Below are 27,265 nucleotides of genomic sequence, written 5' to 3' on the forward strand. Positions count from 1 at the left end.
AAGTAGCCTTCTTGACCTCCTCTGTTTGTTGTGTAGAACCATCTCTCTCTAAAGTAGCATTACCTGTCGTGAACAGGGCCTGGTTGTTCATGGGCTGATTAGCTTAATCATGTGATTAGTGAAACTTCATTTCTCGGTTGCTGCAAAATTTATGAATAATATCATCACCAAAATTAGCAAGCAAGTATAGAATGAAGTTAATCAAATTTTGTAAAATTCGCATTATCAGAAATTATTTTATCTTGATTTTAAAATTGCTGTTACTCAGGGTAAACTGTATTATATACCCTAATCATCTTTTGAACACTTGGGCCCAGGTATTTCACACATAAAATGTCATTTGACGTATGGATCTCCCAGGTCAAGAATAGAACTAACTCTCTATTCCATTGGTTAATTTTAACCAGCATTATTATTATAATGTATTGCAGCAAGATATCAAATTTAGGGCGAAACAAAAGGTGTATTTTTGAATACTTACCATGTAATGATTCTCTCCATACTAGAGACACCCTCGATACTCCAGGGGTTACTATCAATGACATTATATCCATCCCTGGACTATCTTATAGTAAGGGGCCGCGGTGGTCATATGGGTAAGATGTCCCAACATATTACCATAAGCCCTCCACCTCTGGGATGCGGGTTCGAATCCCAAGTGAGGCAGTTGCCAGGTACTGACTGCTGGTCGGTGGTTTTTCTCCGGGTACTCCGGCTTTCCTCTACCAACAAACCTGGCACGTCCTTACATGACTCTGGCTGTAAATATGACGTTAAACTAATAAAACCTAAAACGCATCTTATAGTAAAACTGAAGGCAGTTCGAGAGAAAAAATCTGACCAATCACATGTCTGCAATGACTGCATTTGAAGACTACAGAGAGAGCGACGCGCAACTTAAAAGCCACACAGTCAATCACAGTATACAATTATTTTGATACATCAAAGGACTAAATTACTTTTGTTTGAATGTGTTGCCACCAGTTTTACTATGAGATAGTCCAGGGGTGGATATAACGACAGTGATAGTAACTCACAGATTTTCCAGGTTGTAATAGAGATGACTTTTCACTTGGAAACTGCTAACATGGGAATCAAACTCGAGACCCAGAGGTGGAGGGCTTGTGGTACCTTAACCACTCTGCCACCGCGGCCCCTCCTAAATACTTGAATCATATGTCACATCACAACTTCGCTAGCCAAGGGAATTAGTCCGATTCGGACACTATTTTATAAAATTTTACCACAGGAAGAAATGGAAGAGATTCTCATATTCCGTGACTCAGAAATAAAGATTTGAAAGTTAGGCCAATAGAAAAGTCCTTATTGCTAATGATAAGGACATGTGTATTGGGATTGGCGGAACTTTCACATCTGTCGGAGTCATAGGAACATGCCTACCATACTGTGGTATGAAGTGTGTGGTGCGTGTTTTGGAGACTTCAGTATTTTCGTGTTGTGTCTTCTTGACAGTTCTACCACTTTTATTAACTTTGGTGTGTCTCAGTCAGTGGACAGAGCCCCGAGCCCACCTCACAAGGGCGAGGCAGCAGGTAACACACTAACTTGAGGTTATACAAGAATGTAGTTGCCACCAGTTTAAGGAGTTTTAGATGTAACTAAAATCTAGGCCTAATCACTCATGGATTTTATGGCCATTCAATTCTCAAAACTTAAGTAAGTTTCTAGAATGCATCCAAGATAATATCATATAACGTTAACAGGAGTTCAACTGAAGGACAAAAGTTTTTTGTTTTTTTTACAATTTTGCTTCTAATAAGATTACAACTTCATGCAGATCTGCATTAAAATATTATTGAAGAAAAAAATCAAGTTTCTGAAGTTATCTAATAAAATAATACTGCCATTCACTAGCCCGAGATACTCTGGCCCTGACACCAGACTTAGACATTATGACAGATATATATGTCTGGTGTAGGGCCAGAGCGCAGTGCTATATCAAAAGGTGGAACTCGTTGACATTGTTATGTATCGGGCCATGTCATCTCCGATGGAGACTGCTTACAAAACTGGGGCCGCGGTGGCGAGTGGTTAATAAGTATACCTACATATTACCACAAGCCCTCCACCTCTGGGTCGCGAGTTCGAATCCCATGTGGGGCAGTTGCCAGGTATTGACTGCTGGTCGGTGGTTTTTCTCCGGGTACTCCAGCTTTCCTCCACCAACAAACCTGGCACGTCCTTAAATGACCCTGGCTGTTAATAGGACGTTAAACTAATCAAACCAAGCTTACAGATAATTCCCATGTCAAACTGAACTGCTAATATAAGCAGTTATTAGGCAGTTTTGTAGCAGTCCCACAATTTTTAGGCAGTTATTAGGCAGTTCTCAGCAGTCCAGTTTTAAGCAGTCACTGAAAACTGCTAATATTTCACCATACAAGATTTAAAACTGCTTGTTGAACTGCTAACTATATTTGTAAGCAGTCAATGACTGCTTATCACAGACTGAAACTGCCTGTCATTGACTGCTTATAGACCTTAGCAGTTTACCAGAGCAGTTCACATATCAAATGGACAGAGGCAAGAAAATTGCATGGCAAAATAAAACTTACATAGTGAAGTAGTCTTGCAACTTTTTATTAAATGCAAATGGGAACATGAATTAAGATACATCATTAAATTGTAAATTTAAAATGTGTGATTAATTCCTATACTTCAAAACTTTTTTTTTCAATTTTACACACCATAAACCATTTAAATTATGCAATTCAAAACCAAATAAAGGTCAGTTTAATCAACATTATTCTATACATGTATTCATAAAATATCAAAGTCCTATTATTATTTCTCATATTATTGATAAATATGTGCCAATAATACTATTTTGTACATATAAACATAGATGCATATACAGTCCCTTATCTCTAACACCCTGGGGAGGCAGCTACAGCCATGGGTCATCATACACAGTGATGGTGACCCCCACATGTAGTGTTGCTGTGTGTACACATGTGGTGACCTTTGAACCTGTATAGTCTCCCTCCAAATTCCAGCGGTCAGTTTGAACAGTTTGGTGTGAGGAAGCATGTGCACAGATAATCTTCTACATAATTTGGACCATTTGGTGAATATTTTGGACATCTAAATAAGTGAGGTGTAGTTTTCAACATGCAGTTTTACATAGTTAAGTGTATAAGTATAAAGAATTGTGTATAGCCAGGAATAGAAATGGTAAAACGTTTCAGTTTTGGATGTATGCATTCTGGTGTTGTACTGGATTATAACCCTATAATTTTGCTGTAAACCCCCAAAGTACAAGGTAAGATGCATGAGCTTGCAATCTATGTGCATGTATATATAGCTGCATGGGAACCATGCATTTAAATTTGGAAACTTAGAAGTTAACTATTTCATTTTTTTTTTTATTGATAAAATTCAAATTAATTTTCCATTTTACTCTTATACACCCCCAGTATATATAATATATATGATGCATTTTCTTTTTAAAACAATTTGTATGACACAAAATAAACATTATGATTTATGTGTACATGTATACATATATTTTGGATTGGTTTATATTATTCAATCTTTTATTTTCTATAAATTTCTGAAAAATGAATACCGGTAAATGCATGCATATAATGCAAGGCAAGTACATATATAGTTTCCTTTACGCAACTTGAAATCTTCTTACTCGTCGTCGCCATTTTCTCATAGTATACAAATCGCCTCTAATCTTGACGGATTGCTATATTATTCATTTGTTGACAAGACCAAGGTAAGTGGAACTTCTCGGAGGTCAGTCGATCTGAATCGGACCTGGCCCGATACCAAATGGTGTCGGCGAGTTCCACCTTTTGATATAAAACTGCGCTCTGGCCCTACACCAGACATTTATCTGTCACAAATCCTTGATCTGTCATAATGTCAGAGTCTTATGTCAGCACCAGAGTATCTAGCCATTCACATTCTTATTGCATGTACATTGGAAGAAACAGTGATTTACACGAAATAAATCGAAATTGAACTTGCTACATCGATGTCTTTACTTTGTATAATATTTGCATTTCGGTCACCAAAAATGTAATAGAGTCTAGGCTGGATATTTTTCATTTAGACTTACAGTATGTCAAATATATTTTAATCATTTTTTAAAAGTTGCTAATGAAGGTGATGATCTAATCAATTGAAATGAACATTGTAAATGAAAACACTTGTAAAGTTATACATGTATGTAGCTAGTTCTTTACGCTTCCGTTAATCCGTATCCGTACGCGCGTTAAGGCTCACTTCCGGTAACCCAGACAGGCTGTTTTTAGGCGAAATCAAAGATGGCGGAACCCTCAGACGAAAACGTCGATGTCTTGATACGACAGAATGCAGACGAAGTTTTTGAATTTTCGTCTGATGAAGATGCCAAAAGGTTCATATCTGACAAAGAATCCAGAAGCAGCATAAAATATAAAACACAAAAAGCTACAAACATACATGGTAAGTTAGTGGCGCTTCCCAAGGACGGTAAATGTTACCCACTCAGTTCTAGACGCTAAATGTTACCCACTCAATTCTAGACGCTAAATGTTACCCACTTAGTTCTAACTAACGTTAGTTTCGTTTTCGTATCGTGCAGATCCAGTGCACTATGGTGATTTTTCGTAGGGCAGGTATTTGTTTTCAAGTGTTGACTATATTTCAACTAAGTTTGAAATATAGATGTTATATTTTAAAAATATCAACAAGCTCCAAAGCACTTTTTTTTAGTTATTGACATTTCTATGTTTAAAACTGTAAAAAAAAACGACGTTAGGCTAACTTAAAAACTGTTCAACACATGACAACTCATTGAAACTTTCTGATTATACCAGACAATTTCCTTAGTTGTGCCTTTTGTTATTGCGGATCTTCATAAATCCATGTTTGGTATTTTTCTGTTACCATGGAAACTTAAGTAAAAAATCATAATTTAAAGTTGTATTTTAATTACTCTTAATTTGAGCTTGATAAGTTGCATGTATGTTTTTTGAGTTTCCATACCAAATGCGGGCGCGGCATACAACATGTATATACATATGTATAATGCCACGCTCTCCGGCTGGCTCCAATGTTCAACTTTGTAAACAGCCTAACGTAATAGTATATATATAACTATATTTGAAAGATGACATACTAGTCCAAAAATCATAAATATATCAGATAATAATTTATTAATTTTGGAGTTATTGCCCTTTGCAATAATTGTATATAGTATAATCAACATTATTGGACCTTATGAACATTAATAAATAACTTTAGATATTTATTCAGACTAGCTCAATGAAACTTTGAAGGTATATATATAGTCAAATTTATATATGGAAATAGTCTGACAGTATCCTACAGAGTGTAACGGGAGAGGAGAGAATGTAAGTGTCCAGACTGGAATTCAAACCCGGAACCTTCGAACACTAGCAAAATGCTCTACTGCTGAGCTAGTCCTGGTCACTGGTGATCAACCCAGTCAAATCATGCTACACTCCTCCCTCCTTCTTCGAAGTCTTATAATTATGATTAGAAGATATGATGAGACATTCTTTGGAAAGGTCCTTTCACCATTTTGCCTGTAACATCATATTAAATGGTAACTATTTTCGTTTTGTTTCAGCTTGATTTTAAACTTTACATGTTCATATCATTGTACATAGCATTTCAGTTTCTGTTTTTGATAGATAACACGATGGGCTGTGATATATGCTGGGAGGATGCAGATAACTCCACTGGTTTCGCAGACAATCTAGCTTCTGACAGTATGCCATATATCATTTTGGGGAGCGAAGAATTGACCTGTACATACAATCTTCCAACAGAGAGCTTGAGCCGTAAACGGAAATTGGTAAATCTTGTGATATTATGTTAAATACAGATCTCTTATACCGTATTCGACCCAATAAGCGCCCCCATCCCTATAAGCGCCCCTCCTCCTTTTCAATTTCACTTATTTCAAATCAAATGCAGACTGAAAATATGAAAACTGTGTTTCCTTACCGATATATTTTGGAAATTGATTTATGACTTACTTTATAGAACAATTTTATGAAAGGCTAGTCCCAATTTGGTTGCTTTAATGTTAAGCGCCCTGGGTGCATATTGGGTCGATTACGGTACTATAATAAATACATATATTCATTTAACACCATGACTACCATGTACCTAGTAGTAGATAGACCTTTGAGCATCTTAGAAAATTTGTAACAAAGGGGGTGCTTATTAAAGATCCAACCAAAATGTAAGTTGACTTGTGGATGAAAAAAATCAGCAATATATTAACTCTTTCTGGACTAATGACACTTAATCTGTTACAGAAATGTGTAAATAACTTTTAACCTGTGAGATACATTATTATGTCATGATTCTCATGTAAAAGAATCACAATTAAGTTCATGTAAATAAATATTGGATAGAAATTATAGAATGCTGATGTTTGAGGCATCACAGGTTGTAAAAACATCGTTAAATCCATGAGGTGGGGAGAACATTTATCTAACATCAACTCCTTCTCCAGAAAAGGGGAGGGGCGCTAATTACGGCTAATACGGTAAGCTCGAGTTTCCAAGAATAGATGAAATTGCTGCCCCCTTTGAATTATTTAGTTTGTGCTTTTACAGGATGAAGATGATCATGTATATGGGATGTTGGAAGGATGTTGTTCAGCTCAAGTGAAAATATGCAAAGTCATCAAATTCCCTCAGTATAAGGTATATATCCGAACATTGAATTTTATTTACATTGTAACACAGTATATTGGCAGGTCATGTAAGGTTTTCATGTTATTGCAATATCCCGCTTTTACCTTTACTGTACTGATATACAAATGTATAAAATATAATTCTGTGCTAGTTTCCGTTACTTGTCCCTGTGCATAACATTCGATCGTAAATACATCCTTACTTGTGTGTCACTTTTTCTGTCAAGGTTGTTTTGTCATTCTAATTTCTCAAAAACCGGTTTTTTATTTAACCAGGTGAGCGATACATGCCCTCTGGATCTCTTGTTTTATTAAATGTGCTCCACCGCCGACAGAGTATAAATGATATTCATCATTTGAATAATAATTGGTGTTTAATCGTGTATATATATGCCTAATTAACACACACACAAAATAAAATGATTTGTTTCGCCATTGATGCATGCGCAATCAGTACTTCATTTCATATAGAATATAGTGACATGGAATTTTTTCGGGATGCAATTAATTATTTTTCATATTTTTAACTTGAAGTAAAATAAGAAGCTCAAACTTTTCAATGGTGATAAATGTGTAAAGTAAGTAACTTTTGTTACTGAAGAAAAATACTAAATCGTCTACTCCTGTTTTTGATAATGAAAAAATACCATTTGTCAGCGGTGGGGCATCTTTTGTTTTATTAAATGTCAAAGAACACTTTCTGGTGCATGTGTAATCCTTTTGAAATAAATATGTATCTTATTAACATAGACTACAACTAAAGTCATATTGATATATATTAATTGTCTATTCAGAGGAACTTGTTGGAGTCTAATTATATAACCATTGGATGAGTCAAATATTTTGCCTGCATGGCCTCTCATTAACTTCGTCTTATCCATTTTTTATTGTATATTGTTCCTTAGATAAATAACGCCAGAAAATTATTTCAATTTTGAATATTGTTCCTTAGGAATATTTAGTGTTATCTGTTGTATTTCCCTATCTGATGATGTTGTGTGGTGTATGATATTTTTGAGGTTATCATTTAGTTTTATCTACCTATTTTGACACAGAGTAGTGGTACAGATTTAAAAAGCCTGCTCCAGAGGACAATTTTGTCAGAAAAGCTGAAGAAAAGTTTTAAGAACAAGTCCACTATAAAGAAATACAAAGTATTTGTCCGAATGCCAGCAAATGAGGACCATAACCATTCACTTCCTTCAGTCCCCTCTAAGGTAAGTTTATAAGATAAAGATGCTCCATCACCAACAAAGCAAAACAATACCCATTATTTGAACAATCACTGATGTTTAATCGTGTATATATATATGTCTATATTTATCACAAAAAATATATATATATAAAATAATTTGTTTTGCTATTGACACATTCACAATCAGTTCTGTATTCCATATAGGGCGTAGTGCCATGTATTTTTTTGGGACGCAATAATTACTTTCAATATTTTTATATTGAAGTAAAATAAGAAGCTCAAAACTTTTCAAAGATGGTAATGGTGTAAAGAAAGTAACTTTTGTAACTGAAGAAAAATACTAATTCATCTGCTTCTGTTTTTGATGGAGAAAAAATACCATTCGTCAGCGGTGGAGCATTTTTAGGAACATAATTATGAAAATGAGATCTGTGTAATGTCTTAGTTCAGGTGTTTATATGTTAAACCTCTCAACAAAGGGAAGTAACTCTCAGACTGGTAGATCAGAATGCTGCACTGGTACACTGACATTTTCAGTGAGCGAAATTAAAGTTAACTTACTCAGTGTCTCCTGCAATTTCTGAATGGACTCTTCCACTCTTAGCACTAGAAGAGTCCAAAAGTGTCTTTAGGGGTGTTGATTTAATGTCAGTGTCAGGTACAGAGCTATTGTATTGTTCTGATTGTAGAAGGTGGTGAATATTCCGTTGAATGAGCTGTTACAGTCTCTACCCGAGAAGTTGGTAGGTGGAACAATAAAGGAGGAACCTATTGAGCTTACAGAGGCTGAAGGCAACTCAGAGGAAAGTATGGCCCAACAAGAAATAGAGGTACAGGTTGGTATATATGTATTGCCTTCAACAAGTTGTGCATCACTCGACAGTAATGTCAACATTTGCGTTAAAGTCCACTATTGACAAATTGTTAGACATATCCAATAGCAATAAATGAACTGTGATAAAGTTGCTCTTTAATCTGTATTTGTATATCAAGAGTTATCTGCCCGTGTGGGACGTAGGTAGTGATTGTGACGCTGTTTGTTTGCTAGCGTAGCGTCACACTTTTCGGAGAATACGACGTGAATTGCGCTCAAAAAATAATATTTACATATTCACGGCAGTCCCACTATGTAACCTTACCAAGCGCAGTTGGCAGTCATATAGACAATGAACTTCAAGCGCTTATTATGACGGACGTCATTATAATTGTGATGTCACAATTGTCGTGCCAGCGATCACGGAAAACGGCTGTTTAAATGGCTGTTCCATCCATGATGATAACAAATGATTATTTCATTATAGACGCAAAATTCCTTGGGATTTCATCATAAAATTGTAACCAAGTGTAAATATAAGCATTGAACGTCTTTCATTTGGCAATCATAGCCAATATGAATGCCAACTGAACAGAGGCACATTCAACAGAAGGCACGCTTCATGGAATTTGCCTCTGTTCAGTTTGCATTCAACATTGGCTATGATTGCCAACTGAGAGACATTCAATGCTTAAATGACGTAACAATTGATACCTACCAGCAATGGAGCTAACTTTGTAATATATGCAAAGACGGAATATCAGTCATACCACATGAACAAAACATAAGAACAATATCTCACCAGGTTTTTAGGGTGGATTTTGGTAGTTAATGTTTAAGTCTACTTTTTGACAAAGTAGAATATCTGTGAAGCCTACATTTTGACATTAATTCTGATGCATGCATCATTTTTGAGAATTTGCTTTCATGAAATACTTACATGGTTTTTTGAACCAAGTTTATCAAGTTTATCAAGTTTCATCGTTGAAGGAAAAACACCGTTACAAAATCTTAAGAATAATAACTTAGATATATAGCACCCATCCTCTGAATCTACAATAGATTGTATATTTGACCAATATACTCCTATATGACATTTCTTTATAAGTCAGCTTATTCTTGAGATAATTTCCTTGTGAGGACATTTCTTTATAAGTCAGCTTATTCTTGAGATAATTTCCTTGTGAGGATCCAAGGTTTACTTTCAGGTGCAGTATTGAGATAATTTCCTTGTAAGAATCCAAGATTTACTTTCAAGTGCAGTATATTTTCAAAGCCAACATATGTTTTCAAGATACATTTGACTGCACAATATCCAATGTAATCCAATGCTTACATTCAAGACTGGCCAATTTTCGATTCAGGCTTATAATCATGATTTTAAGGTATTTCATACAAAGATAATTCATTAATAAGCAAAACCAAAATTATCTCTTTGTTGAAAATAAGATAAAACCTACAAAATCTTAAAAAATCAACGTCCTCGAAAATACTTATTTTGAGGTAATAGATTTAAGCCTGCTTGATTTACTATCGATAAAACATGCATATTCATTAATAAACCATAAAAAATGCATATTCATATATAAATTATAGCACATGCGCATTATATTGATTAAACACAAAATAGATCTATTGGACAATTTTTCTTTCTCTTTTCAAATTGCTTAAATTTACATTATTTTGTATCATGTATATCGATATACCTTTTATTGAATGATGTTAACATGATTTAACATTAAACCCAAACCCAACAATGTTTTCTTGTGACCAACAGATTGAAACAGATGAGTCATCCCCCATGAAGTTTTCCCCAGCTCAAGAATTGGAACCCACATCACCAAGAAATATTGCTGCTAGTGCCCTGGCATCAATGAATGCTATGTCAACTGACACTATATCCACACCAGAAAAATTATTTGTTAATGTATCTTCGCCAAATAAGTCAGCATCCGTGAAAAGTCGAACACCATCAAGGCTGGTTTGGCTTGAGAGACCCGGCCAGACTCCGGGCTATGTATTGATTAATGCGCCATCGGAACATAAGGACCAGCGACAGTCTTATTCTTCTCCATCAAGGCAAACTCATTCAACGCCATCAAGGCAGTCTCATTCAACGCCATCAAGGATGTCTAATTCTACGCTGCCAAGAATGTCTTATTCTACGCCTTCAAGGCAGCAAACGGTGCAGACGCCTAGATTGAATATTAAGCAAGAAATAGAGTCTGCACAAGTTGTACAGGAAAGTCAGATGCCAAAAGTACCGTGGAGAGGCATAGAAGGCAGCGTGGCAGTGTCTGATACCTGTTTCTACACAGACGATAGGGATGTTATGGAAGAGTGTATCAAAAAGTATGAAGAAGACACTTTCAGTATATTCCGTTGTAACAAGACCACTAGGATCACTGACTTGGGATTAACAGGTAATAAAGCACTTAAAAGTTGTCTTTACTGGGTTAAGAGGTAATATTACCCTTAGAAATGGCAAAGAAATATCTCTGCCAGGTAATACACTTAAAAAATGGCAAAGAAATGTCTCTGCCATGTCTAATTAGTTACAAAATCAGAATCAGGCATGAATGTTTATTTCAACAGTTTTTTTATGAAAGTTTTTGTAGACACAACCAATGAAAAATTCAGTGATTAATAGTAAGAACTGAAGCATCCAACTTATGTAACTTACAAAATGTTTGTAATTTATTTTATGGTAATTTATTATAAGATTTGTTTAAAAAATGAAGAAAAAAAAAACTGTTTAAAGTCTTTCCACCCATATTTATACAAAATAAGTGACAGATTTATCCTTAAAAGTACATTTTCTGCATTATATGTTTTCTTCTTTACAGAGGTGAAAGGTTTAGACAATCACCGTGTACGCTGGTGTCCTCTCACAGATCAGTGGAAGTCGGCGAATTATGTTCCCGATAACGTCCCCTATTTGGTTCTAGGAAGAGAGACTCGAATGTGTCGCTTCAATCGCAACCCTAAATTAAGGAAAGTCAAGAAGAAAGCATGGTGTGCATTGTGTAACCTGTCTCCAGAAGAGCAGCAGGTGAGGAGAAGCTATAGTAGTCAGGTTGTTAGCTCTCACGCTTTTAGTGAGACTCACAATTTTCAAAGCCCGTCTCTCACGAAATGAGACTAATAGTGTTTTACAATACAACCTTAAATGTAATAGGTATGTTTATGTAACATGATTAAGTTACTTAGCCGAGACTACATGTTCACATATCAGATAATGATTTGTAGATGTGTATTGATCTTTGTATACAAATAAAAAAAGACATAGTCAAAGTTTGGTATGTTAATTAAATTTTGGCGCTTTTGTGCCAACGAAGCCAAAATAAACATTTGTTATTCAAAATAAATTTTAATATTCATTTTACATCAAAACAGAAACTGTGTTCAAATCTGTACTTTGTAAATTGTTATAAACATTCAAATGAATCACTGGACAGGACTTTCAATTGGGGTGGGGGGTGTGTGAACTCCATAAATAAAAAGAATATAGGGGAACTCCATCGATTATGTTGCCCCATATATGGGATATCTCGTTGAAGAACAACTATTGGAGCTTCTTGGGGCAATGACTTTCAATTCAGAATGAAGTAATTGTAGTGACTGATGCAGACCTCAAGAAAATCATGTGTTTTATTTCAGAACGATAACATGTATAGGCTATTTATTCAATAAAATTTGTTTTGCTCAATGCTAGAACTATTCCGTCTTTGAATATTACCGAGTTACTTCCCTTGCAGGTATAGATAAAAATCATGGAGTTTATCCACAAGTACCTATTATTTATTTATTTATTTATATATTCATTTATTTTTATTTTTTTATTTATTTATATATTCATTTATTTTTATTTTTTTGTATATTTATTTATTTTCATTCATTTATTTATTTATTTTTTATTTTGTTACTAGTCTAGTACAGAGGAGTGTTCGTGCAGACTTCGGCAATCAGTGAAGACAGAATCAAGACAGCCATGTCCTGCTTTAATTTCCATACACAGTATCATCAGATTTATAGACTTTAAGGTAAGAAACCAATTGTCTGATAAGCATGATGGAACACACACTGAATCCTATCATTGTAACAATATGTATTTTTGAATATTTATCCTAAATAGAATAGCCTTGTTAAATTTGCTTCATATGGTATGAAATGAAAAAAATCATGAAAAATTTCTTGCTTCAGTTAATTATACATCGTGATAGTTTGCTGATTTTCTTAATCTTTGTCTTGTCTTTAGCAATACTGTAAATATGGAAATGTATGCTAATTACACAAAGTAAGGTGGTCTCAAAAATTGTCCCCTTGCGTGGTATTCAAATGAAACTTAAACCTCAGGGGAAGACAGCTGTTGCTTTTCCGTAGACAGTATGTCAAATGTGAAAACCTAAATGAAATTGACTGGTAAAATCAGTAATAAATTGTTGATGACTTATATTCATGTTTAATTTATTACATTCAGGCAAGTTCTAGAAAGAAGAGAGTTGAGATGTCCAAGAATCTGAAGTGTGGGTTAGAGCTTATAGAAAGATTAAAGATGAGAATTCGTCAGGAAAAACGTATATATGTGACTGTGCCCAGCATTGAGGTTCATCAAAACCATCCCATCCTTAATCATTCGGTAAGTGAATTAGGAGATATTCTCCTTCCATATTCCTAATGATGACAGTAAAACACCGTTATAACAACCTCTGGATACCTCCAAATTTCTTCATTATAGGCATATATCCTTATAACGAAGCTCTGGACACCTACAAAATTTCTTGGTTATAGACATATTGCGTTATACAGATATTACACACAACTTATAAGAATCTTCATTGGGAATAGAAATTAATACATTATAACCATGAACTTGTTGTAAGTGTGTTCATTATAAACCTGTTTTACTGTATTAAATATTTTTCTGTTGAATTGAAGAATCTTTCAACCTCTTGAGACTGAGATGGGGGAATCTCAGTCCGAGGTGTAGGATTATTAAATTATTGAATTGTCGACCATATTAGGTTTGTCAAGTGTTTGACAGTTTACAAATCTGACCAGGGTGGTTGTAATGCACATTGTCTCATGATCAAGGGAATGAATTATTTTTTTCTCTTGTTTGTTTTCTAATGTATTTACTGAAGACCAACAACAACCTCGACGTGATGCATTGAATGCTTGGGCATTACATCAAAAACAGTGTTGTTGTGACGTCATGGTGTTATTGTAATGAGAATATACAAAGATCCTGATCATATACCCTCAGCAGAGTAGTGAGGATATATCTGTCCAAGTAATGAGAATTATATCTCCCATACTTAACAGGGTTATCTCACGGTTGCTTGGGAAAAGATAACTCTGTCTTTTACCTGGGTAGGAATAGGACAGCTCACATGCCCTAGACAATGACGTCATTGATGTATGAGACTGCTGTTGAGAATCTCATTCATTTTTCTGAATTTTTATTTACAATAGTATAGGAGAAAAATAATCAAACATGGATCAGTCAGATGGACAGGGCTATCTCAACCCTTGTAAAAGATTTAGGCCGCCAATCCACAGTAAGCCTCGGGCTGACTAGCCAAAATCTTTCACTGGGGTTGAGATATCCCTGTCCACCTGACAGACCTATGTAGGATTCTATTAGTCTCTTTATGAGATTAAAAGAGATGTGGTGTTAGGACTGGGATTCTGTTATAATCCTATGCTATAACAAGATCCACCTGTTCAATTAATGTAGCTGAAACATACTTGAAATGATCCTGACATAGTCTCAACTAAGTGTTATTTTTCTCGTTGATTAGACATACAAGATATGGCTACGACTGTTGCCATTAGACATCCATAAATTACCTGAGGAAAACAGCCTTTTAGCGTTTAAACTTGAAAGTCATCATCTTGAAATACTTATTTTATTCTTTTCCTATACAATCTGTACAAATTTTGTTGGTTGACCATTGTCAATTTTGAGATCGTTTAAAATTACAAAGTACTGGTAATGGATATTTAGCTATCTTGATATGTGCAATCAATGCTATATAGACCCTATATATAATGAAACCATTACCGTTAAATTCATGTAATGTTATTTGTTTATGTAGAAGGTGGAAAATCCATGTTGTCCCTGCTACAGAACAGGAACATGTGGCACCTGTCCGTGTAAATCTACAGGCTGCTCAAGGTGTAACAACAACGCCTGTCGCTTTAGGACTGCAGAGGTGAGTATTTAATATACAAACAATAAGTATGTTTCACTCTGCTCAAAGTATATGACAATACTATTCTGGATATGGTAGAGTACGAAAGAATGAGTGACTGTTTGTGTAGGAATGAGTGTACAAATCACATTTGTAAGAATGAGTGTACAAATCACATGTGTAAGAATGAGTGTACAAATCACATGTGTAAGAATGAGTGTACAAATCACATGTGTAAGAATGAGTGTACAAATCACATGTGTAAGAATGAGTGTACAAATCACATGTGTAAGAATGAGTGTACAAATCAAATGTGTAAGAATGAGTGTACAAATCACATGTGTAAGAATGAGTGTACAAATCACATGTGTAGGAATGAGTGTACAAATCACATGTGTAAGAATGAGTGTACAAATCACATGTGTAAGAATGAGTGTACAAATCACATGTGTAAGAATGAGTGTACAAATCACATGTGTAAGAATGAGTGTACAAATCACATGTGTAAGAATGAGTGTACAAATCACATGTGTAAGAATGAGTGTACAAATCACATGTGTAAGAATGAGTGTACAAATCACATGTGTAAGAATGAGTGTACAAATCACATGTGTAAGAAGAGTGTACAAATCACATGTGTAAGAATGAGTGTACAAATCACATGTGTAAGAATGAGTGTACAAATCACATGTGTAAGAAGTTGAGTATACAAATCACATGTGAAAGAAAGAGTGTACAAATCACATGTGTAAGAATGAGTGTACAAATCACATGTGTAAGAATGAGTGTACAAATCACATGTGTAAGAATGAGTGTACAATCACATGTGTAAGAATGAGTGTACAAATCACGTTGTGTAAGAATGAGTGTACAAATCAATGTGTAAGAATGAGTGTACAAATCACATGTGTAAGAATGAGTGTACAAATCACATGTGTAGAATGAGTGTACAAATCACATGTGTAAGAATGAGTGTAAAATCACATGTGTAAGAATGAGTGTACAAATCACATGTGTAAGAATGAGTGTACAAATCACATGTGTAAGAACAAGTGTACAAATCACATCTGTAAGAATGAGTGTACAAATCACTTGTGTAAGAATGAGTGTACAAATTACATGTGTAGGAACGAGTGTACACATAACACATGTAAGGAGTGTAAAAATCACACGTGTAAGAATGAGTGTACAAATCACATGTGTTTGTTTCATTCAGCTTTAAGTGTACATTGTATATAACATAACAACTCTAAATATTTTCTTCTCATATCTGCCAGGGCATGTATAAGCCTTTGAGACAAAGTCGGAAAAGGGCTGGATCGAAGAAGAAGAAGATGGTTACTCCATATGCAGCGAAAAGTATTCGCAACATTCGACTCAATGTAGATGAACCAACACTCAACGAACAACTGGATAGAGAGGCTGAGTTGGAAATCTACCAGGAACGTGCTACTACCTTTAAAATACAGGTGAGACATTGCAGAATTGTCCTAAAATATAGATAATACGCCAGTGTATTAATTCTTTTCTGATAATTTCTTTATCTGTGTAATAACCTTGTTTCATTACTATTTTTTCTAGTTTTCAATGAACTCAAATCCCACCCCCTCCCTACCAACAAAAAAAACCCTTTAACTAAATTCTTTTATTTTCAGTATAGACAACCAAACACTTGAAGTATATTCAAAATTTAGGCGAACCAATACTTACATTCAAATAAATATAAATAAGAAATAAAGGAGATTATCTATAACTCAACTACATTCTGTTTAAATGTAGAAATTTCATTAATAATCAAAGCTAAGATGACAGGAACCTTTTTCACAGGGGATAAAAATACAACTTTTGCAAACTTTACTTATTAATAATTTCATGTGTATTCATTATTGCAGCAAGAAATTTTGGGAATGTCACTTGACCAAACTCGCCAGGCTCTGATACAGATGCTGGAAGATGACCCTTTTCATGTGGAGTCGTATGTAAAGCCTGACCACGCCCCTTACCATCGAGTACAAATAGACACGCCCCCTAAATGGTGCTCCTGTACACAGTGTATTGAAATGAACAACAGTCAGATGAGGATGTGTTGCGGCCAGACCCCCTGCCTGAGCTTTCATCCGACCTTTCGTAGTGTGTGTCTCCGGCCAGACCATCTCCTCGTGGGCCTACTAGACTTGGGATTACCCACAGATAATTTCGCTGAGGTTGGAAGTTTCTCTAATGCCCAGTACAGACGCCAAGCATATCGTTGTTTTATTCTTTGGCAGTGGAATAACCTGGGAAAAGGCGACATAGAGGTTCCAAAACCTCCAAGTTGTGTGGTGGCTAGAATCAGATGGCGCTACCCCTCTATTGATAACCACCTCAGCGACGGCTTCTCTGCTGAGAGTGACTTTGAGGAGGGTAATCGGTGAAATGTGGAATAATACCATCACCTGTTCTCAACTGACTTTTGTCTTTGAGGAGGATAATAAAATCATTACCTTTCCTCAACTGATATTGAGGAGGGTAATAATACCATCACTTGTCCTCTACTGACTCCAATCTCAGATCTTTATTCCTTCATTCTCTTCTGACCTTGTGAGAACAAAGGTTAATGTAAGTAAGTTTTCGTCTGATGATCCTCGATTACCTCAACTTTTAGGTTCAGGTTCCTATGACATGGAAAATATCTACGAAAGTCTTCCAGGATATTGTTGGAGAAAATAACAGATTACGTAGTTGTTAATGTTTTGATGACTTTGATGAAATTCTTATTATGAATGTCTGCTGTACCTATCTAAATGTGTTTTTGTTAATAAAATACAAATGCTAGTGACGATCAAATTAAAATAAGACTTGTAATTCCGCTCCACTACGATGCTCTACAATATGATTCAATACAAGATCTAACAATGCCCAGTTCTATATATCGGAAAAAGATACCTCCACCTTTTTAGGTCATCTGACCCGAAGGGTCAGGATGACCAATTGTCATCATGTACCGTCCTCCATTGTACGCCGTGCGCTGTGCATAAACCTTTCATTCAAACGACTTCTTCTCATTAACTGCAAGGCCTTAAGAACTCATATTTGACCTGTAGCATGCTGGGATAGAGGGCTACCAAAGTTGTGAAATGAATGACCTTGACCTATTTTCAAGGTCAAAAAGGTCAAATAGGCAAAAATCTTAACGACTTCTTCTAACTAACCAAAGGTCCAGGGTACTCATGTTTAGTCTGGGTACGCTGGCATAAAGGGCGACCAAACTTGTGAAAATGAATGACCTTGACCTACTTTCAGGGAGTCAAGTAGACTAAAATCTTTGAGCAACTTCTCCTACTAACCAAAAGGTCCAGGGTTCTCATATTTAGCCTGTGGTATGCTGGGATAAAGGGTGACCAAAGTTGTGAAAATGATTAACCTTGACCTACTTTCAAGGTCACAGGGGTCAAATAGGCTTAAATCTTTGCACAACTTCTAACTAACCGACAGGTCCAGGGTACTCATATTTAGCCTGTGGTATGCTTGGATGAATGGCAACCAAAGGTTTCAAAATGAATGACCTTGACCTACTTTCAAGGTCACAGGGGGTCAAGTAGACTAAAATCTATGAACGACTTCTAACTTACCCAACGGTCCAAGGTACTCATATTTGGCCTGTGGTATGCTTGGATGAAGGGCTACCAAAATTGTGAAAATGAATGACCTTGACCAACTTTCAAGGCCACAGGGGGGTCAAATAGGCTTAAATCTTTCCACAACTTCTTCTAACTAACCGACAAGTCCAGGGTACTCATATTTAGCCTGTGGTATGCTGGGGTAAGGGGCGACCAAAGTTGTGAAAATGAATGACCTTGACCTTCTTTCAAGGTAATAGGGGTCAAATAGACTAAAATCTTTGCACGACTCTTTCTAACTAACCAAAATGTACAGGGTACTCATATTTAGCCTGTGGTGTGCTGGGATGAATGGCTACCAAAGTTGTGAAAATGAATGACATTGACCTACTTTCAAGGTCACAGGGGTTCAAGTAGACTAAAATCTTTGAACGACTTCTAACTTACCGAAAGGCCAAGGGTATTGGCCTGTGGCATGTTGGGATGGAGGACTATCAAAGTTATGAAAATGAATGGCTGAAAATTGCCTGGAATGACCCTGATACGATCTTGACAAAGTGTTGTTACATCTCTGGTTTGTCCCAAATCGAAGATGGCTACCATGACACCATATCTAATTTCCAATACGGCTATTGCCAAGGTACTCAGATGACCGTTAAGGCCTTTGGGCCTCTTGTTAATCATCGTTCTTCGTCTTTCGTTGTCCGCTGTTAGCCATCCGCCATGCGCGGTCTGTAAACTTTTCAACTTCTCAAGTTCTATCAGTGCGATTTAGCTGAAGCTTGCCTGAAATGTTTCTGACATGGTCTCGACGAAGTGGTGTTATTTCTGGATTGACTGATAAAGATGGCTGCCACAGCTGCCATTTTGAAAACTCATTTTGAACTTCTTGTGATTTAGATGAAACTTGTCTGAAATAATCATGATTAGAAAACAACATTGCAGATCAACAGTCATCTTTTATTTCGTAACTTTCTGAAAAGTACTTATAATTAATAGGTTTAGCAACTTGTATGGTATTCTTTGTCCTGCGTTAACGTTCTGCATATCCATTTTGAAACAAATCCAAGCACAACATGACAACCATGCATACCATATTATATTTTGACAATTGAAGTGACTGTTTTTGCAAAGGAATTTAATTTCAGCAAACTTTGTGTGTAGTTTCTCTATGTCATTTCATATTTGAAAGGGAGAAGGAAAAGAAGAGAAAAACAGAGAAAAGAACCTTTTTTATTGTCAGACATTGAGCACTCTTTGCTCATTCTCAATTTCTTTTGGGGTTTGCATTCTTCACAGACGATAAGTTTCTATGGTAAAGAATGTCCGACTATTTTTGTCTACGACATCATAAACCCAAAAAGATAATTAGAATAATGATTATGATTTAATTTAGATCACTTTATCAGGTACTAACTAGACATAAATTTCCGTTATTTTACTTATAATTAATTTTACAATAAATCAAATGAGTTGTGACGCATTGATATATATTATTTTCCGTTATTTTACTTATAATTAATTTTACAATAAATCAAATGAGTTGTGACGCATTGATATATATTATCCGATAGTTCAGTTTAACCAATGACCGTGCCGGTTTTAAAATTTCACGAAAAAACGTGCTGTTACTTTATACACGCAGCACACCGCATACATAGGAGGCCGTGCTTACATGACCATGGCTGTTAATAGGACGTTAATTTAATAAAAAGAAAAAAAGCAAACAAACTGTATATAACTAACTTCATAATACTCGACATACATTTCTTTCGGTCTATGAAAAAATAACTTCAGATATCCAATAGAAATGAGTGTAACATACGAAATATTTTTTTTTTGTACAATGAGTTACACGGTAGTGGTGTATGTGGTAGAGTCCATAACAGGATCGTTTATTATAGCTACTGATCATGAATCTACCACATAAGTAATGCATGACCTCCTGTTCACACTCCATATTTGGACATTTGATAAAACTTGATTAAAGACTCCGGAGCTAAATGTTAAACATGTCTAAAGTCACTGACAGTGGTTATAAGCCACTTCTTTCAAAGTATATAATACTGTACAAGGTGAAATAGTTCATCTTTTATATATTGTTATACGTTGCATGATAGAAGGTTATCAAAATCACACTAGCGTTTTCCACGACTTACAGAAGTAGACAAACATCAAACAGAGCTGATAGAGACAGTAAATATAGAGTTAGTGCATGTGTAAGTAACCCTGCTTGCTGTATAAATAAGCCTATCTCTGTCTGATATCTTCATCTACCCTTTATTCGTCCAGTATCTTCGTTAGCCAAGGGTATTAAGTCCGATTCACTTCCTAATATGAAAATCGGCTAATATCCTTGGCTAGCGAAGTTACTTCAAGTGGTAAACAGTTTGCTTACGAAAGAAATGTATTCATTGACATTTTTCGAATGAGAGTAGTACAAATTGAGGTATCAAAATGACCCACAACTTAGAACAACAAAATACATATCAGGGCCCAATAATCATAATATGTAGTGATTGTACGCAGAAATAAGGGTAAAAATAATATTTTTAAGCTCAAAAATGGTGCATTTTTCAGCAAAAGTTTTGGCTTGACGACAGCTCAAATTTGTTTTCCCAACAACAAATTATTTCTCGTAAATCAGTTATTTAAACTCCTATCTTACGAAAGAAATGTTATACCCTCAATTGTGTTGATTAGCAGCCCCCACTCAAAAATATTTATTTATAGCACAACGCCTAATGATAGCCGTCTACAAATGTAACCTAAGCATAAACTCGTGTTTGTTAATATCATTAACAGTTTCCCAAAACGTTTGTTGTCTTTTGATTCATTGTTTATTTTGATGCATAGGCATAAGCAAAATGTAGGATGGTTACATCAGTGTCACATATGTCTTTCACTGGTTCTCAATGATAACCTATAATCACCACACTGCCATATCCCTATCGGCATTTCTGGATAGCTGGCAATGCAGTCGAATTAACGTAATCGAGATATCGGTTCCCAATTTCGTTGAAAAGGAGCCGATGCGTCGTTGTTCGATGTCGAAGAGCTTAAATGTGACACTACATTGCCTGTGTTGTTCTGTTCTTCTTTTATGACCCATCCATGGCAGAGTTTCATATCAGGAAACAACAGGTTAACTAAATTTATCGTAAATATATGCTGTTTCAATACTACCGGCATGATGTCGGAATTACCACCAGATAGTCGCATAGCCTCCATTAATTCGTATGAAGTGACTATTCATCAATCTTGTGGACCCTAGGCTGCAACCATAAAATGGCACATGATATCAATAGGTCTATTAATGAGGCACAAGTTGTTAAAACTCCTTTTTTTCATTCGGTCTGACTTTTCCCACTCCTCTTGAAGGTGCTGGTTGTGATAACATCTGGTGTATGCGTCGAGTATTATTACGTTGAGAAACTTTTGAAGTTGACATGTGCCACCAATCAAGATTAGATCTATGTGTGATATTCTGGTGCTAAATTGGACATCATATCGAATTTAGGTGATAGGGAAGAGGAAGAGCTCCAACATCTGAAACTTAACGGTTGATAGTTAATTAGAACCACGATGTAACCCGATAATGTAAGTCAATTCGAAAGACGATAGCATCTAACTTAACTAAATTATTTCAGTTTGAGAGGATACAATTTTGGTAGCAATGTTATCAAGGAAATTCGCCCTAAAATTTGCCGCATCCGGTGATATTTTGTAATTTTCTTTTGCATTTCTAACTGATTGATAAGTGGTCATAATTAAATGCGTCAATTTGCTTAAAATCGTATGTTTATAGCATCATAACTTAAGTCGGAAAAAATGTCAAAATGATATTTTTCACTTTTTCACGTGATTTTTTGGCCATTTTGTGACACAGTCTTAACCGAGATTTTATACGATGGTTGAAATGGTTTTTGCTTGTTTCGTTGCTTAAACTGACTTGAATAATGGTCAAAAAAACGTATTTTGAAATAATAGTTTAGATGTTGGGAAACATTTTTGCTGCGTCAGCAATTATGAAAAAATCTTGCTGGAAAAATTCCATTTTTGAGCTTTCATATGTTTTTCATAGAAATCACTATATATATTGGATTTTTTGGTCCATTTGGATTGTTGATTGCATCTAACTTAACTTCAAATGTTTAGTCAAATTCAGAGATGGCGGCCAATCTTAGGATGACCGTCATTAACCAGGAAGTTCATCCCAACTTATGCAAACTGTTTAAAATTTTGATTTGTGATCTGTGGGTCATCAATGGTTCCAGAAAAATATTGGTTAGGAGGTTTGGCGGGGGGGTGCATGTGGGACACTCCTAGCCCCATGGCCTATTAATGTCAAACTTCGATAGCTTAACGTATATGTTCAACTTCGATAAGAATCTAATTTCTTAAATGTAAAATTTGGATAGCATTCGTAACTTATACTTAAAATGTCCAAATTTGGATAGCATATAACTAACTTTAATGTACACTTTCGTTATCATATAAATGTAACTTAAATGTCAATTTGGAGTTCAGCATCTAACTTAACTTAAATGTCCCAATTTGGGATCTGCATCGAGAACTTAATCTTATAATGTCAATTTGGATAGCAGTCTAACTTAACTTAAAGATGTCAATGTTAGATATGCATCTAACTTAACTTAAATGTAATGGATAGCATCTAACTACTAAATTATCAATTTGGATGCATCTAACTTTAACATTTAATGTCAATCTTCTATAGCCAATCTAACTCTATAGCTTTTAAATGTCAATTTGGTTGCATTCGAAGCCATCTTAATGCAACTTGGATAGCGTCTAACGTAACTAAATGTCATAGTTAATGGATCTAGGCATACTAAATCTAACTTAAATGTCAATTAGGATAGCAATCAAACTTAACTTAAAATGTCAATTTAGATAGCATTAACTTAAACTTAGAATGTCAATTTGGATAGCAACTAACTTAACATTTAATGTCAATTTGCGATATAGCAATCTAACTTAACTTAAATGTCAATTTGGATAGCATCTAACTTAACTTTAAATGCAATTTGGAGAGCATCTAACATATCTATGAATTGGTCTCAATTTGGATAGCATCTAACTTAACTTTAAATGTCAATTTGGATAGCATCTAACTTAACTTAAATTGTCAATTTAGATAGCATCTAACTTAACTTAAATGTCAATTTGGATAGCATCTAAACTTAACTGTAAATGTCATTTGGATAGCATCTAACTTAACTTAAATGTCAATTTGGATATCATCTAACTTAACTTAAATGTCAATTTTGCAGATAGCATCTAACTTAACTAAATGTCAATTTGGATAGCACCTCTAACTTAACTTAAATTGTCAATTTGGATAGCATAACTTAACTTAACTTATAATGTCAATTTAGATAGCATCTAACTTAACTTAAATGTCAATTTGGATAGCATCTAACTTAACTTAAATGCTCACAATTTGGGCAATCTAATACTAACTTAAGATGTCAATTTAAATGTCTAACTAACTTAACTTAGGATAAATGTAACTTAACTAAAATGTCATATTGGATAGCATCTAACTTAACTAAATGTCAATTTGGATAGCATCTAACTTAACTTTAAATGTCAATTTGGATAGCATCTAACTTAACTTAAATGTCAATTTGGATAGCATCTAACTTAACTTAAATGTCAATTTGGATAGCATCTAACTTAACTTAAATGTCAATTTGGATAGCATCTAACTTAACTTAAAATGTCAATTTGGATAACATCTAACTTAACTTAAATGTCAATTTGGATAGCATCTAAACTTAACTTAAATGTCAATTTGGATAGCATCTAACTTAACTTAAATGTCAATTTGGATAGCATCTAACTTAACTTAAATGTCAATTTCGATAGCATCTAACTTAACTTAAATGTCAACTTGGATAGCATCTAACTTAACTTAAATGTCAATTTGATATAGCATCTAACTTAACTTAAATGTCAATTTGGATATGCATCTAACTTAACTTAAATGTCGACTTGGATAGCATCTAACTTAACTTAAATGTCAATTTGGATAGCATCTAACTAACTTAAATGTCAATTAAGATAGCATCTAACTTAACTTAAATGTCAATTTGGATAGCATCTAACTTAACTTAAATGTCAATTTGGATAGCATCTAATTTAACTTAAATGATAACATCAATTTGGATAGCATCTAACTTAACTTAAATGTCAATTTTAGATAGCAACTTAACTTAAATGTCGACTTGGATAGCATCTAACTTAACTTAAATGTCAATTTGGATAGCATCTAACTTAACTTAACTTAAAATGTCAATTTTGGATAGCACTCTAACTTAACTTAAATGTCATTTGGATAGCATCTAACTTAACTTAAATGTCAATTTGGGATAGCATCTAACTTAACTTAAATGTCAATTTGGATAGCATCTAACTTAACTTAAATGTCAATTTGGATAGCATCTAACTTAACTTAAATGTCAATTTGGATAGCATCTAACTTAACTTAAATGTCAATTTGGATAGCATCTAACTTAACTTAAATGTCAATTTGGATAGCATCTAACTTAACTTAAATGTCAATTTGGATAGCATCTAACTTAACTTAAATGTCAATTTGGATAGCATCTAACTTAACTTAAATGTCAATTTGGATAGCATCTAACTTAACTTAAATGTCAATTTGGATAGCATCTAACTTAACTTAAATGTCAATTTAGATAGCATCTAACTTAACTTTAAATGTCAACTTTCGATAGCATCTAACTTAACTTTAATGTCAACTTGGATAGCAATCTAACTTTAACTTAAAACAATTGGATAGCATCTAACTTAACTTAAATGTCAATTTGGATAGCATCTAACTTAACTTAAATGTCAATTTGGATAGCATCTAACTTAACTTAAATGTCAATTTGGATAGCATCTAACTTAACTTAAATGTCAATTTGGATAGCATCTAACTTAACTTAAATGTCAATTTAGATAGCATCTAACTTAACTTAAATGTCAATTTAGATAGCATCTAACTTAACTTAAATGTCAATTTGGATAGCATCTAACTTAACTTTAATGTCAATTTAGATAGCATCTAACTTAACTTAAATGTCAATTTGGATAGCATCTAACTTAACTTAAATGTCAATTTGGATAGCATCTAACTTAACTTAAATGTCAATTTGGATAGCATCTAACTTAACTTAAATGTCAATTTGGATAGCATCTAACTTAACTTAAATGTCAATTTGGATAGCATCTAACTTAACTTAAATGTCAATTTGGATAGCATCTAACTTAACTTAAATGTCAATTTGGATAGCATCTAACTTAACTTAAATGTCAATTTGGATAGCATCTAACTTAACTTAAATGTCAATTTGGATAGCATCTAACTTAACTTAAATGTCAATTTGGATAGCATCTAACTTAACTTAAATGTCAATTTGGATAGCATCTAACTTAACTTAAATGTCAATTTGGATAGCATCTAACTTAACTTAAATGTCAATTTGGATAGCATCTAACTTAACTTAAATGTCAATTTGGATAGCATCTAACTTAACTTAAATGTCAATTTGGATAGCATCTAACTTAACTTAAATGTCAATTTGGATAGCATCTAACTTAACTTAAATGTCAATTTGGATAGCATCTAACTTAACTTAAATGTCAATTTGGATAGCATCTAACTTAACTTAAATGTCAATTTAGATAGCATCTAACTTAACTTAAATGTCAATTTGGATAGCATCTAACTTAACTTAAATGTCAATTTGGATAGCATCTAACTTAACTTAAATGTCAATTTGGATAGCATCTAACTTAACTTAAATGTCAATTTGGATAGCATCTAACTTAACTTAAATGTCAATTGGATAGCATCTAACTTAACTTAAATGTCAATTTGATAGCATCTAACTTAACTTAAATGTCAATTTGGATAGCATCTAACTTAACTTAAATGTCAATTTGGATAGCATCTAACTTAACTTAAATGTCAATTTGGATAGCATCTAACTTAACTTAAATGTCAATTTGGATAGCATCTAACTTAACTTAAATGTCAATTTGGATAGCATCTAACTTAACTTAAATGTCAATTTGGATAGCATCTAACTTAACTTAAATGTCAATTTGGATAGCATCTAACTTAACTTAAATGTCAATTTGGATAGCATCTAACTTAACTTAAATGTCAATTTGGATAGCATCTAACTTAACTTAAATGTCAATTTGGATAGCATCTAACTTAACTTAAATGTCAATTTAGATAGCATCTAACTTAACTTAAATGTCAATTTGGATAGCATCTAACTTAACTTTAATGTCAACTTCGATAGCATCTAACTTAACTTAAATGTCAACTTCGATAGCATCTAATTTAACTTAAATGTCAATTTGGATAGCATCTAACTTAACTTAAATGTCAATTTGGATAGCATCTAACTTAACTTAAATGTCAATTTGGATAGCATCTAACTTAACTTAAATGTCAATTTGGATAGCATCTAACTTAACTTAAATGTCAATTTGGATAGCATCTAACTTAACTTAAATGTCAATTTGGATAGCATCTAACTTAACTTAAATGTCAATTTGGATAGCATCTAACTTAACTTAAATGTCAATTTGGATAGCATCTAACTTAACTTAAATGTCAATTTGGATAGCATCTAACTTAACTTAAATGTCAATTTGGATAGCATCTAACTTAACTTAAATGTCAATTTGGATAGCATCTAACTTAACTTAAATGTCAATTTGGAT

General features: G+C 34.2%; 1 protein-coding gene across 2 annotated transcripts; it reads left to right on the forward strand.

Moving 5' to 3' along the window:
* Positions 1–4,239: 4,239 nt before the first annotated feature.
* LOC138333862 (uncharacterized) lies at positions 4,240–17,496 on the forward strand. Of its 2 annotated transcripts, none has more exons than XM_069282498.1 (12): positions 4,240–4,458; positions 5,673–5,836; positions 6,609–6,698; positions 7,744–7,905; positions 8,573–8,713; positions 10,475–11,120; positions 11,544–11,749; positions 12,627–12,740; positions 13,178–13,336; positions 14,799–14,915; positions 16,172–16,363; positions 16,787–17,496. In XM_069282498.1, the coding sequence occupies exons 1-12, from the start codon at positions 4,299–4,301 to the stop codon at positions 17,306–17,308; spliced, it is 2,673 nt and encodes an 890-aa protein (XP_069138599.1). In that variant the 5' UTR covers positions 4,240–4,298; the 3' UTR covers positions 17,309–17,496. The 2 variants fall into 2 exon arrangements, with proteins under 2 accessions (XP_069138599.1, XP_069138598.1); XM_069282497.1 differs by having other exon boundaries at positions 4,241–4,458; positions 8,573–8,719.
* Positions 17,497–27,265: the final 9,769 nt, after the last annotated feature.

Source organism: Argopecten irradians, chromosome 10 (assembly GCF_041381155.1).
Source record: "Argopecten irradians isolate NY chromosome 10, Ai_NY, whole genome shotgun sequence".
NCBI classification, from domain to species: Eukaryota; Metazoa; Mollusca; class Bivalvia; order Pectinida; family Pectinidae; genus Argopecten; species Argopecten irradians.

Coding starts and splice junctions, on each gene's coding strand:
- LOC138333862 (XM_069282497.1), top strand. CDS start 4,299: ATGGCGGAACCCTCAGACGAAAACGTCGATGTCTTGATACGACAGAAT. Junction 11,121..11,543: donor CACTGACTTGGGATTAACAG/GTAATAAAGCAC, acceptor TCTTCTTTACAG/AGGTGAAAGGTTTAGACAAT. Junction 16,364..16,786: donor CTACTACCTTTAAAATACAG/GTGAGACATTGC, acceptor TCATTATTGCAG/CAAGAAATTTTGGGAATGTC.